Genomic DNA, 12,764 nt, shown 5'->3' on the forward strand with positions numbered 1-12,764 from the left:
GGCGTAGCGGTGCATGCCTGTAATCACAACACTTGGGAGATGGAGGCCACCTTTGTTACATAGTGAAACCCCGACTCAATAAAAAAAAGTGCATTGCTGCACTTGTTTTAAAGGTGGCCACCTAAGTTGGGATTGAGAGTTAAGTGGAAACATCACACCTAGCAGCTAGTAGCCATATGTTAGGTAAAGTGCCCTATCACCAAGCTACAGCCCAGATCCTAAATTTATACTTTGAAAAACTTACAGCCTGGGCTGCACATTGAGTCAAATGCCTGCCTAGGCTATAGAACAAAACCTGTCTCAAAAATAAAAATAGATGGGCCAGCACGATGGCTTAGTGGGCAAAGGCACCTGCTAAGCCTGAAAACCCAACATGGAGAAAGAGGACCAATACCTGCAGGTTGACCTCTGACCTCCACATACTCTCTCTCTGTCTCTCTCTGTCTCTCTGTCTCTGTCTCTGTCTCTCTCTCTCTCTCTCTCTCTCACACACACACACACACACACACACACACACACCTGTTTTAAACACACAGTGTCAAGAGTTGCCATCAACATGTTTCTAGCCAGGTGTGGTGGACCATACCTTTAATAGCAATGCTTAGAAGACAGAGGCAGAGGATAGAGAGTTTAAGGTTACCCTCACCCCTAATATATCAAGTATGAGACTAGTTATAGCTACATGAGACCCAGTCTCAAGCAAAATAACTACGTTTGCTGAGCAACTGACTATGCAATAAAAGAAATCATTTAAAATTAATCATTTGTAAAACACAGCGATTACATTATAAATTTACAGATCATATCAATCTATTAAAAGGAAGTGGTGGTACATGCCTTTAAGCCAGTCCTCGGGAGGCAGAGACAAGGGGATCTAAAGAGGGAGTTAGTTCCAGGATAGACAAGGATACATAGAGAAACTCTGACTGGACCCCGCCCCCACCCCACCCCCCAAATAAAACAAGAAAAACAAACAAAAATCCAAAAACCAAAACTCCAAAACAATCTAGCCGAAGTCACTCAAAAATACACAGTAGACAAGACTTTCTGGTCATCTAGCATCACTGGAGAGGAAGGAATATTGAAGTCAGTCCTACCCAGGGCTGCAAACACAGGCCAGTTTGTAACCCTGGGATCTGTGTGTGGCGACCTGAGGACCGATGGAGCTGGAGGCCATCCTGAAGTGAACAGTGAACCTCAGCTCATCTGGGTTAGAGAGTGAGAGCAGTCAGCCAGTGAGGACAAGGGAGAAGTTCATGCACAGACTCTGAGCTCTGCAGATGCTGTAAGCATCCTTGGTGCCTGGGGCACTCACTCACAGTGGGAAGGGTGAATGCCACATAGGGCAGTGGCCAGAATGGGGACCAGTGCTCTTCTGTTGTCTGAGAGAATGTATGTGCAAAGTTCCAGTGAATGTGTGGTACTAGCTTCAGTAATTAAGTCAAGCTAATGCCAACATACCGATGTGACACATGAATTCCTCGGTGTGTAACATCTTATCCCTAGCATTGCACAGTTTTAATCACACTGTATATTTTCAAGTCTCCATAGAGGCGCAGAGACTTTTCATCTCTCCAGCTACCTAGGAGTAGCACTTTGATAACCATAGGAAGTCAACATTGCTGAACTGTTAGCAAGTCTCATATACCTTACTTAAAACCTGACAAATTCCTATTCTGGCATTTTATACCCAAAGGCAACCTCATAAAAGTATCTTTCAAACCAACTGTTATGCAAAACCAAATGTCCTAGTTTGGAAGTCATACAACTGATAGTGCAGGAACAGCACCATGTGCCAAGCTGCATGCCATCTTTGTGCGGTTCACAAGAACTTCTAACTGGCTCGCAGCCCTTTTCTGGGGCTCTGGTACAAGTTGGTTTGCTTTTGGTTTTCAGTCAAAATTAGTTTATTTTTTCCTATTTCTGAAATTTCCTATTTCCTATTTCATCTTGAGATGAAATCCTATGGTAAGAAACGGAGACAGTGCCTGACTAGATACGGGAACTGTAGCAAGCAGCAGGCTGGTGAAAGAGGGAAGGCCACCCTTTATTTGGAGTTTGAGTTAAAGCTCGAATCCTTGCTCTACTGCTGCCTGAGTTTAAAATCTCTGGCCAAGTACATCTGCCAGGCCTCAACATTGTCATCTGAAATACAGGACAACAGCAGCTCCCTTATGATGTTGTTACAACCTGATATGTGATGGTGTACTGGAATCATGCTCTATATATGTGAATTTGACTGCAGAGAGAACTCTCCAGTCAAAACGCCATCCTCACACAGCCCCTGGCAGCTGCAGGTACGTCACTTGGAACCCTCAGGAGAAACATGCTTACTGTTCATTGGATAACTTCTGGTACAACACATCTGCCAGGTGCTGAGAATGCTACAAGACTCCTGAAAAACAATCGCATTTCCTCATGTCTCATGGGTTCTTTGTTTTGTCTTAAGCAAGGTCTCACTGTGGAGCTTTGGCTGTCCTGAAACTCAGACATCTACCTGTCTCTGCCTCCCAGGTGCTGAGATTAACGGGATGTGCCCGCACGCCCAGCTTCCTCATGCAATTCTCAATTCCCACCTCAACCTTCCAAGTCAAAAACCTGAGGCCATACGGCTACCGCATGTCTCGGGGTTGCCGTTCAGGGATATTCTGGAACCTGTATGCCCGAACATAGATGGAATTAGTGCTACTTTCAGTCACCTCAGTTATTACTATAAATCCTTTTTGGTATAGACCAAGCATAAACTAGAGTCTCTACAAACCTGTAGGTTCTGTTTCCTTCCCCTTCCCTCAAAATACAAACGCACTAGACACTCTCCACAGGTACATCATTTTACACAAAGACAGAGCCAGGCTGACTAGCTTGGGAATACTGAAGAGCTGGTATACTGTGTACATGCCCACTGAGCGTCCCTACCCTCCAGGCTGACTAGCTTGGGAATACTGAAGAGCTGGTATACTGTGTACATGCCCACTGAGCGTCCCTACCCTCCAGGTGAATGCACAGTTACTTTGGCTGCCCTGAGTAGGTCAAATTCTGATCTGTAAAGGCAGTTAATTATTGGCACATGCCGTAGAGTAGTGGGGCGAATGGCTGTCCTGGTGTGTTTGCGGGGAAGGACAGATGACTCCTGGAATCACGGGCTGTTCTGAGCAACCAATGACAAATTATGAACAAGCTCAAACATTTCAATCTTCCTTTCTGGTTGTTCAAACCCCAGAATTCCTCTCTAAGGAGTCTTGTTTTTCTCTTTCTTTCTTTCTCTTTTTCTCTCTCTCTCTCTTTTTCTCTTTCTCTTTCTCTCTCTCTCTCTCTCTCTCTCTCTCTCTCTCTCTCTCTCTCTCTCTCTCTCGTTCAAACCCCAGAATTCCTCTCTAAGGAGTCTTGTTTTTCTCTTTCTTTCTTTCTCTTTTTCTCTCTCTCTCTTTTTCTCTCTCTCTCTCTCTCTCTCCTCTCTCTCTCTCTGGTTTTTTGGAGACAGGGTTTCTCTGTATGGCCCTGGCTGTCCTGGAACTCACTCTATAGACCAGGTTGGCCTCAAACTCAGAAATCTGCCTACCTCTGCCTTCCAGAGTTCTGGGATTACAGGTGTGTGCCACCACCGCCCGGCAGGAGTCTTGTTTCTTACCCTGTGCATTATTCTGTCTAACTGCAGTACTGTACAAACTCAACAGTTCATTTGAAGACATTGTTAAAAGTTGGGATCTTGTTTCCAAAAGCCCGAGAATGCTAAAAGTCTTAGTCCCCAGGGATTCACTACTAAGATGTGCAGTGTAGGATCTCCCTGCTCCCTTCCCCCAGACAGGGTTTCTCCATGCAGCCTAGGCTGTCCTGGAACTCATTCTGTAGCTCAGGCTGGCTTTCAACTCAAGAGTCACCTACCTCTGCCCCCCAAGTGCTGGGATTAAAGGTGTGTGAGCAGCCGGCTCTTATGTAAGAATTTAACAGGTTAGTCTCAGTGGGGGATCTTCGGGAGTCCAGGTTTTGCTTTCTGGCATCTGATGAGGTGGAATGATTTTACTCTATCACACTCTGGCCACGATGTACTCCTGTACCACCTGAACATGATTGAGAGTCTAGAATCTACCTAACTGGGAGCCAAAGTAGACCTTTTCTTTCTCTCCCCTCCCCTTTCTTAGTATAAAAGAAGGTTTATTGGGGACAGCTCTTGAGTGAGTTCACTAACCACACAAGAAGGGGTCAATGAAGTCAACATGCAGAGGGAAACAGAGGAGTCTAGAAGAGAAAGCGCGTACATGCAGGGAGGAGAGAGAAAGAGAGGGACAAAGGGAGGGAGAGCACGAGCACCTGCCTTTCTTTTTGAGATAGGATCTAGGTATTCCTGGTTGTCCGGAACTCTTTATGTAGATCAGGCTGACCTCAGACTCACAGAGCTCTGCCTGCCTCTCTAGGATTGCTGGGATTAAAACTGTGCACCACTCCATCAGCTTCTATATTTCCTTTGTATGAGTTCATCCCCTCAGGTGTTTGTCAGAGCCATGAAAACTGCTCTGCTCTTCCTGCTCCTCAAGTGTGAGGGAGAGGATGGAGGCTCTGAAAGGGCTGGCGCTCAGCAGCCTACACATCACGCCCTGTACTCTCTCTCCTGGGACCCTTCTGAGACTGCAATGCCACCATTAGCATCCACAGGAGGATGGCCAGGGCTTTTGTAGTGCAGTTACCTTACAGAGACTGTGAAGAGTTGAGAAAAGCAGCTGCACTAGCTTCTTTCCCATGACCTCCTGGGATTGCACTGTTGGAGGTCACATCAGGTGAACGTCTTTCAGAGACAACCACAAATCTATGTGTGTATTAGAAGCACATGAAATGGCACCTTTAGACCTAGAATCACACTGGGAATCAGTAGAGGGCTTGATCTCCAGCCACGCTCCAAAAAGGTCCACTGTCTCTCTCAGTGTTAGTATTCTCTTTAAGACTAATATTTTAATCCCAGCATTTGGGAGGGAGAGGCAGGTGGATTTCTGAGTTCAAGGACAGCCTGGTCTACAGAGTGAGTTCCAGGACAGCCAGGGCTACACAGAGAGAACCTGCCTCAAAAAAACAAACAAAAGACTAACTTTATATGTTACCCCATGCTGGTTGTAGGGAAATACATGTGCTATTACATATAAACAACGAATCTAGGGTCCTCCAGTCCACTTACAATGTCTACAATCTTCTTACCCACCACGAACCCAGTAGTGTAGAACTCTTACAAACTTTAAGAGGTAACCTTTAGTCCTCCTATTCACAATAGTGAAGCTGTTCAGGGGATGGAACGACAGTCTTTCAATATCTCTGTCTCCTGATGCATCTGGCTGGAAAATGCTTGACTAAATGACAAAATCCCATTAATCCAGGAACCACCTGTTGCATACCAGAAAGGGATTTGTAAAACATCATAACAGAGCTCTGGAGCACTGTTCAGCTCCTGTGTCAGCAGCAGCTCTGGGAGGCCAAACTGACTCCAACAGAAGAGTTATGTCATGCTCTCCTCACAGCTGGGTCATTTTGAGGAACTGCTACAAGCTACTTAAGAGTCTGGCCTGGTGAATTTACCAATTCAGGTTAAAACAATTCTTGGTCAAACATGGGTATGACTAAGGAAGCAGAGGTAGGTTTCTCACTGTAGCCCTGACTGTCCTGGAACTAACAGAGATCCACCTGCCTCTGCCTCCTGAGTTCTGAGATTAAAGACTTGGTCACCACTAACTGGCTGGGGTGTGACTATTAAATGAAACCAATTTCTTTACATGGCTTACTATTGAGAAAGGTGTTCCCAGTAGGTTTTGTTAGAGAGGCTCAATAACACACAAATACAACTTCTGGAAAACTACTTTTCCTTTGAGCCAAGGTCTCACTTTGTAGCCTTGGCTGTCCTGGAACTCTCTATGTAGACCAAACTAGCCTGAACTCAGAGAGCCTCTTGCCTCTGCTTCCCCCAAGTGCTGGGATTAAGGTGTGTGCCACCAGCTCAGCTCAGCTGTGGGAAATGACTTTTAGCGGAGTAAATCCTATGTTGATGTCTAAGTTCCGTTATGCCTGATTAAAATTCTTATTCATAGCTTCATCCATGCATAGAGCAAGAGTGTCAGGACGTTGACAAACACCACCCCTAAAGTGACTTAAGCTTTGCAATGACTCTTTGATAAGGAAATGGTTTCTTTGAGATGGTCTGTAGATGACAAGCTATCTCTTTGGAGATGAGCAGGGCAATAGCTTACCTGTTGGGTGTTCGGGAAGTAAATCCAAAGTTCTCTTAAAATGTTTGAGCATTCCCCACCTACAACTGGAGAGGAGTTTCAGGCTTTGGGACATATTGAACTGGTTCCAGAACTCGCTGGGCTTCAAACATACTCAAATCATTCACATCCTCCTCTCAGGGGCTGGGAAATGCCAACTAGCCTGGGGATAAAGAATCTCAACCTCTGCCTTGGGATAGGTAATGTGCCTTTTTTTATTATCGTCCCCAAATGGGTCTGAAGAATTACTCGTGTTAATGAGTGTTAAGAAAAAGCTCAACAAAAACAGCTTTATAGCCCGGTAAACTCAGCTGTCCAAAGTATACAGGAAAACTAAATATCCTATAGGAGCGAGACTCTAAGTCTTAGTCTAATTTCCTTCTAGTACTACAATTGTTTGGCTACTTTACACTAAAGAATCGGCATCTCTAAGCTCCCAGTGCAAGAGTCGAGGAGGTTACACTTCCTAACAGATCCCGGACTCTCAGAGCACAGTGGGCACGTCCAACCTGTGCTCACTTGAAGTTGCGAGAGCAAGTTGCAGGAGGCTCCAGAGAGCTCAAAGTTCCCCGTAGAGCCCGTCGATAGTCCAAGCGGGCCTCCTCCGGAGCCAACCTGCGTGATTCGCTCCCCTTTGTAGGCGGCGAACATGTGGCATGCCGAGTGGCCCGGAAGGGAAAATGACAGCTTCAGGAAAACCAACTTCACCATGGCAGACCGCGGCGCGCCAAGGCGCCCGGACGTCCCAGGCCGCAGCGGGCTCGCGCCTGCCCGCTGTCCCGGGCCGCGCTTCAGCCCGCGGCTGCGCACAGCCGGGGGCGCGCCCGAGCGCTCGGGAGGCGGCGCCGGGCTCCCGGGCCTCGCTCCCGCCGCCGCTGGGGCGGCCTCCTCCTCGCCGTCCGCCGACCCAGCTTACCTCAGCGCGAGGACGGGAGGCGGCCACGGCTCCGCTGGGGTGGGGGCGGCGTGGACAGGACGTCCCTCAGCCTTTCCGCTTCTCACTGGCTCCGGCTTCAGGCACGACGCGGGCGGAACAAACGGGCTCCACTACCCGCGGGGGCCGGCCATTGTGCGACGTCATCAGGCCGCGACGGCCGTCCTGCGAGCCGGCGGGCTTCCCTCGCTAGCCCCGCCCTTTCCGCATTTCCTTCCGGCCTCCACTGGCCCCTCCTCCGTGGCGCGCGCCTCCAAGTCTCAGCTACTGCGCAGGTTTACCGAGGTCGGCCCGCCCTCTAGCGAGCTTCCTGGCAGCGCGTGCGCAGTTTGTGAGCCGTCGTGGTAGTTGCCTGGGTTGAGATCAGATGAGCAGAAGGCTGGATGCGCTTTGGGTAGGGAAAGCTCTTTGAGGCTCTTGGTGTGTGAGTGTGGACACTTCAGGGTCTGGAAAGTTAGCATTCGTTCGTCAGGGCGCGAATTATCTGCCTTATTAAATATCAGTACTTGACAAAAGTGTTTTGGGGGACTGGAGTGTAGCTCTGCGGTGGAGACAGCCAGCACCTGCCAAGTATGGTGCGAGGCCCTTGTACTCTTAAAAAAAAAGGATTTTTTGGAGTTGGAGGGTTTAGTTTCTCGTACCTGTTTCTGGGACGCTAAACATTTCTGGCATCGATAAATGTGATGACTGACCCAGTGTAATCTCCTTGGGAAGGACTTAAACTGATTGGATCATTTTCAGATGGGGCTCTGCTGCTCCAGGCCGGAAGTCCACACCCCTAACCCCCGGCTGCCAACCTGGTAAAAGGTACCGAGTTCATTAGGTACTGACCCCTTGCCAATTTTGGAACCGATCTTGGTCTTACAAGGTTAGGGGCTGCCCTGTCTTCGTCGGACAAGGTGAAACAGTCCAGATGCCCATACATTGATGAAAGGGGGGAAAAAGTTCTAGACATACAGTGCAGCATTAATTCGGCCACAAAAAGGGATGAAGTTCTGACATATGCTACAAGCACGTAGCCTGGGAAGACAAGTCATGACAGGTCGAACACTTTTGACTCCATAATACAGCTGAATTATGCCTCCCATCCTCCAAGTAACATGTCAAGTCCTAGTGCCAAGTTGGTATGGATTTCAAAGCAGAGCCTTTCCATGAGGTAGGTCATAAAGGTGGGGTCCCAGGTATGCAAGACAGTTGTAGGGTTTTTGTTTTTGTCATCTTGACACAAGCTAGAGTCATCTGAAAGGAGAGAACCTCAGCTGAGAAAATACTTCCATACGATCCAGCAGTAGGGTATTTTGTAAATTAGAGATTGATTGGGGAAAGCCCAGTCATTAGTGCATGGTGTTACCCTGGGCTGGTGGTTCTGGGTTCTATGAGAAAGCAGGCTGAGCAAGCCAGTAAGCAGCACCCCTCCACGGCCTCTGCCCTGCTTGAGTTCCTGCCCCAGCTTCCTTCGATGACAATGAACAGTGCTGTGGAAATGTAAACCAAATAAACCCTTTCCTCCCCAACTTGCTTTGGATCATTGTTTTTGCTGTGACAAAAATAGCATCACAGGCCGGGCAGTGGTGGCGCACATGTTTAATCCCAGCACTCAGGAGGCAGGAACAGGTGGATTTCTGAGTTCGAGGCCAGCCTGATCTACAGAGGGAGTTCCAGGACAGCCAGGGCTATACAGAGAAACCCTGTGTCAGAGAGAGAGAGAGAGAGAGAAAGAGAGAGAGAGAGAGAGAGAGAGAGAGAGAGAGAGAGAGAGAGAGAGAGGAGAGAGAGGAGAGAGAGGAGAGAGAGAGGAGAGAGAGAAAATAGCCTCATAAAAGCAACTTGGGGAGGAAAGGGTTAATTTCGCTTTGGTCATGGTGTTTCATCAATAAAAATAGAAACCCTAACTAAAGACACCAACTCAAACTACCTGAAACCCTGATTCACATTTATGCATGCTTGGATCTTACCATAGATGGAATTCTTTTCAGGCATACTCCAGACGTACTAGGGCTAGGTACCACCTGTGTGCACCACTCAGCCCTGCCAATCAAGGCATGCCCTGGGCAGAGTGTTCTACACCAGAAACCCCTGCAGTCTCTGTTCAACAGGCCCAGGTGATTCTGATGTTCCGAGCACAGGAGATTGGTGGGTGACCTTGGGATCTAGGAGACACCAAAATCTACAGTAAAAACAATACAGGAAAAAGTTCTGGAAACAGCCCAAATATTTATCAGAAGATATTTCAATATTGTAACTAATACTACACATTATTTACCATGTTGCAATTGTTAAAAATTATATAAATCTGGAATATATAAAGATACTATTTGGAAGCAGGGGTGAAACTCATAAATTACATTGAAAAAGTCAACTGGCAGAAGAAACACAGAGGATCATTGTTTTTGCTGTGATAAATGTAGCATCACAAAAGCAACTTGGGGAGAAAAGGGTTAATTTCAGTTTACAGTTTATTTATACTCTAGTGGCAAGAATTGGGGGTGGTGGGGGGTTGGGGAGGGTGGTAAGTTAGCACTCAGGAGGCAGAGGCAGGCAGATTTCTGAGTTCGAGACCAGCCTGGTCTACAGAGTGAGTTCCAGGACAGCCAGGGCTACACAGAGAAACCCTGTCTCGGAAAAAAAGAAAACAAACAAACAAACAAACAAAAAAAGACAAAAGAATGGAAAATAGCTACCTCCTGGGAGTGGGAAGGAGGAAGATGGGCAGAGAGAGAGAGAGAAGGGGGTGCGGGGCCGGCTTTCTAAATTGGGGGCTATGATGAGACAATGTACAAGTGATAAAAGTCATATAAAATGTACAATTTTACGTCTGCAAAGCGTACACCAAACAATTGCACCTGCTCAACCTGCCCAGTCTGTCGCCGTGTGTGGCGTAGTCAGAAGCCTTGCAGCCCTGACAGCCGAGGCTCAGTCATGCCGCCTCAGCAGGCTAGGTCATCAGATAAGTGGTAGTGAAATGCAGGGAAAAGAGGTTTGTTCAATGTGGCTGCAGGGCCCAGACTCTGACCCTAACAGCTCTAGAAGCACTGGGTTTGGAGTTGTCTGCCTGCATACCGCAGAGGAATGCTGGGAACTGTGGATCTCATGTCCCGCTCCCCTCACTCCGGGGCTCCCAGGCCCACCACGTTCTCAAGGCATGCAGAGACATAGATACACGTTTGCCCAGCCTTTACTGTCTGTAGTGTCAAGAGTAGCTGACAAATGATTTTGTCTGAAGGTAGCATTTTAGAATGAACCGCCTCACTGATTCTTCGCGTGGTCACCAGAGGGCGTGCCAGAGCAGCGTAGCTCTGCTCTGCTGCTGACCCTGTTCTGGCTGGCCAGCTGTGAACTCAGCTTGCAAAACAGACTCACTCAGAATGTGAGGGAGGCACCTCTGCTTCTGAGGCGAGGAGAGAGGGCCAGGCCGGATTAGCAGGGGGCCTGCTCTCTGGCCTGGAGGGGTTTATCAGTTCTGTCAGCTTTAGGCTGTCCTCTGCCCAGCTGTGATCCCATCTACCTTATTCCTTATTCAACGTCTCCCACACAAGGTTCTCACCCCAGGGAGGTTGGACAGAGGATCCCGAAACCCCATGGCTTCTGCTGGCTTTTTTCTCTTGCTTCTGCATGGAAGGACCTCAGCTACTGGTTTGGGTGAGCCAGGGACTGCGGCAAAGGGCCTATGTGGGGTCAGCTCCTCCCTACATTCAGAAGTGTATTTCTGCAGGGTTGCATGTAACACAGTGCAGGCTTCTCTTGAATTCTGCCTTCACCTGTCCTGCTTTCCCCTTCCTGAAGGTCTGGGGCTGCAGGTATGTGCCACCAGGCCTTGTATAAGCGGTGCTGGAGACGGGACTCAAGCCCTCAAGTATGCACTAGGCAAACACTACTAAACTTAGCAACCTCCCCTCAACTCTAAATAATTTTGTAAAAATAAACTTGAGATTATCCGTACAAGCTTATATGTGTATTTTACATACTTATGAACCTAGGTCATGTAAATTTTTCTTGGGCTTTCAAAGAGATCATGAGCAGAAAGTTTAGGAAGCCCCACTCCCATGGGCCCAACCTCCATGGGCCCAAGACAGAGGGCTAGTGTCTGCCCCACAGCTATTATAGCTGGGCCAGGGGTTGTTGTCTGTCTGAGGACTGTGAACATCTTCCTGTGCATTTGCAAGTATGCTGTGCTGAACCCTCGTTGGAGGCACCATCAGCTCCAGGTCAGATGCAGAAGGCGACTTGGGGGGTGTACTCATCAGTGATGGCTACATAAGGCAGATGCACACAGGGAAATAAAGAAGTCGGCGTAAAGACACAAGGCACACTGGCTTGCTTAGAAATTTACATTTGGGTGGTGACCATATTAACAGGTTGGCGTGACTTGTGGGTGGAAAGTCTGTTCAAGACTCTGCAGTCAGCTGTGGGTTTTCTGCTGTGGGTAGCCAGGATTCCCAGACCACATTCCTGCCTCTCAATTTACTGTAGGATGATGGATGTGATAAGGCCAGGATGTGCGCGCGTGCATGTGTGTGTGTGTGTGTGTGTGTGTGTTTAGCTCCTCCAGCACAGACAGAAAACTTGCCAGGCTTTAAGGCTCAGTGCCATTTCTCCTGCACTCTGGGGACTCTTGGAAGGGTGTGAGCCCCAAGGATAGGCTCACTGGGCGTGGTTGTTAAAATGTCTTCTCCGAAGGAGATGTAAATAACGCCACAGCCTCCTCCTCAGCTCTCGACAACAAACTGAGTTATAATTACACCAAAGCTCATTCTGCAGAACCAGCAGATTTGTTAGGCTTCCGTAGAAAGCCCGGGTGACAGGTTATTTACTGGTGTTTCAGTGCTTTCTCTCCTCAAAGGCTACGCACATCTAGCCCAGACGGCTTTCCCAGAGCTACGCAGACGGAGCGTGCTCATCCGCGCATGCTCAGTCCTCGTGCTGCCATACTCTAGCTCCTCCCTGCATGGAGTGGCTGGTAAGGGGTCCCTGGCCCCCAGCCCCTCCTCCTATGAGGATATATAAGCAGTCAGCAAGCCTAGCTCAGATGGTTTTGCAAGGGGCACAAAGATGGCTGTCAGTTATATGGCTAGGAGCATGGTCATGTACCACAGTGATAGAAGCCCAGCAGGTACCTCGACTGGAGCATCCTATCTGCCCGACAGAACAATTCGCGTTTGCCATTCGTGTTGCCACAGGCACCCACTCCTGCTTGGAGCCTGTTGCAGGATATTTCCTGTCCACTCACATTGAGACAGTGGAGGGCCTATGATTGGACAGGAAGGAGGGGGCAGACAGCTAGGAGTTGGGAGGGCATAGGGTAGGTGTCCAGGCGAGAGGAGAGGCACGCGGGAGGTCGGAGTATCAGGATGGAATCAGAAGTTATATTATCTAAAGGTTAGACATTGGGATAAGACTTTTATCATTGTAAATTGGCATCTTGTATTTGTGAGTTTCATATACAAAAATACAATTGGTTAACTATTTAAGATAAGAGTCGTGACTGGAATGCGTGGGTGCTGGGTGGAAGCAAGATGACCTCGCGGGAACTGGACCGGTAATCCGGAACCTCCCCTGGAGAGACGGCCAGGCTGGCAGGACTGCTGGGG

The 12,764-nt window shown here is 48.4% G+C and overlaps 1 protein-coding gene across 3 annotated transcripts in view; it reads right to left on the bottom strand.

Annotated features, from left to right (window-relative positions):
• Zc3h18 (zinc finger CCCH-type containing 18) overlaps window positions 1-7,343 on the bottom strand; it is a 43,693-nt gene extending 36,350 nt beyond the window's left edge. The window contains exon 1 of one of the 3 annotated variants that reach the window (XM_052166177.1): window positions 7,159-7,343. Coding sequence is in view for 2 of the 3 variants with exons in the window: in XM_052166175.1 (XP_052022135.1) it covers window positions 6,225-6,318 (94 nt within the window). In the remaining variant the exon portion in view is untranslated. Of the gene's footprint in view, window positions 1-6,224; window positions 6,484-7,158 lie in introns of those variants that run through there. The other 2 variants (XM_052166175.1, XM_052166176.1) reach the window with 2 other exon arrangements.
• Window positions 7,344-12,764: the final 5,421 nt, after the last annotated feature.

Source organism: Apodemus sylvaticus, chromosome 21 (genome assembly GCF_947179515.1).
Source record: "Apodemus sylvaticus chromosome 21, mApoSyl1.1, whole genome shotgun sequence".
In the NCBI taxonomy this organism is placed as follows: Eukaryota; Metazoa; Chordata; class Mammalia; order Rodentia; family Muridae; genus Apodemus; species Apodemus sylvaticus.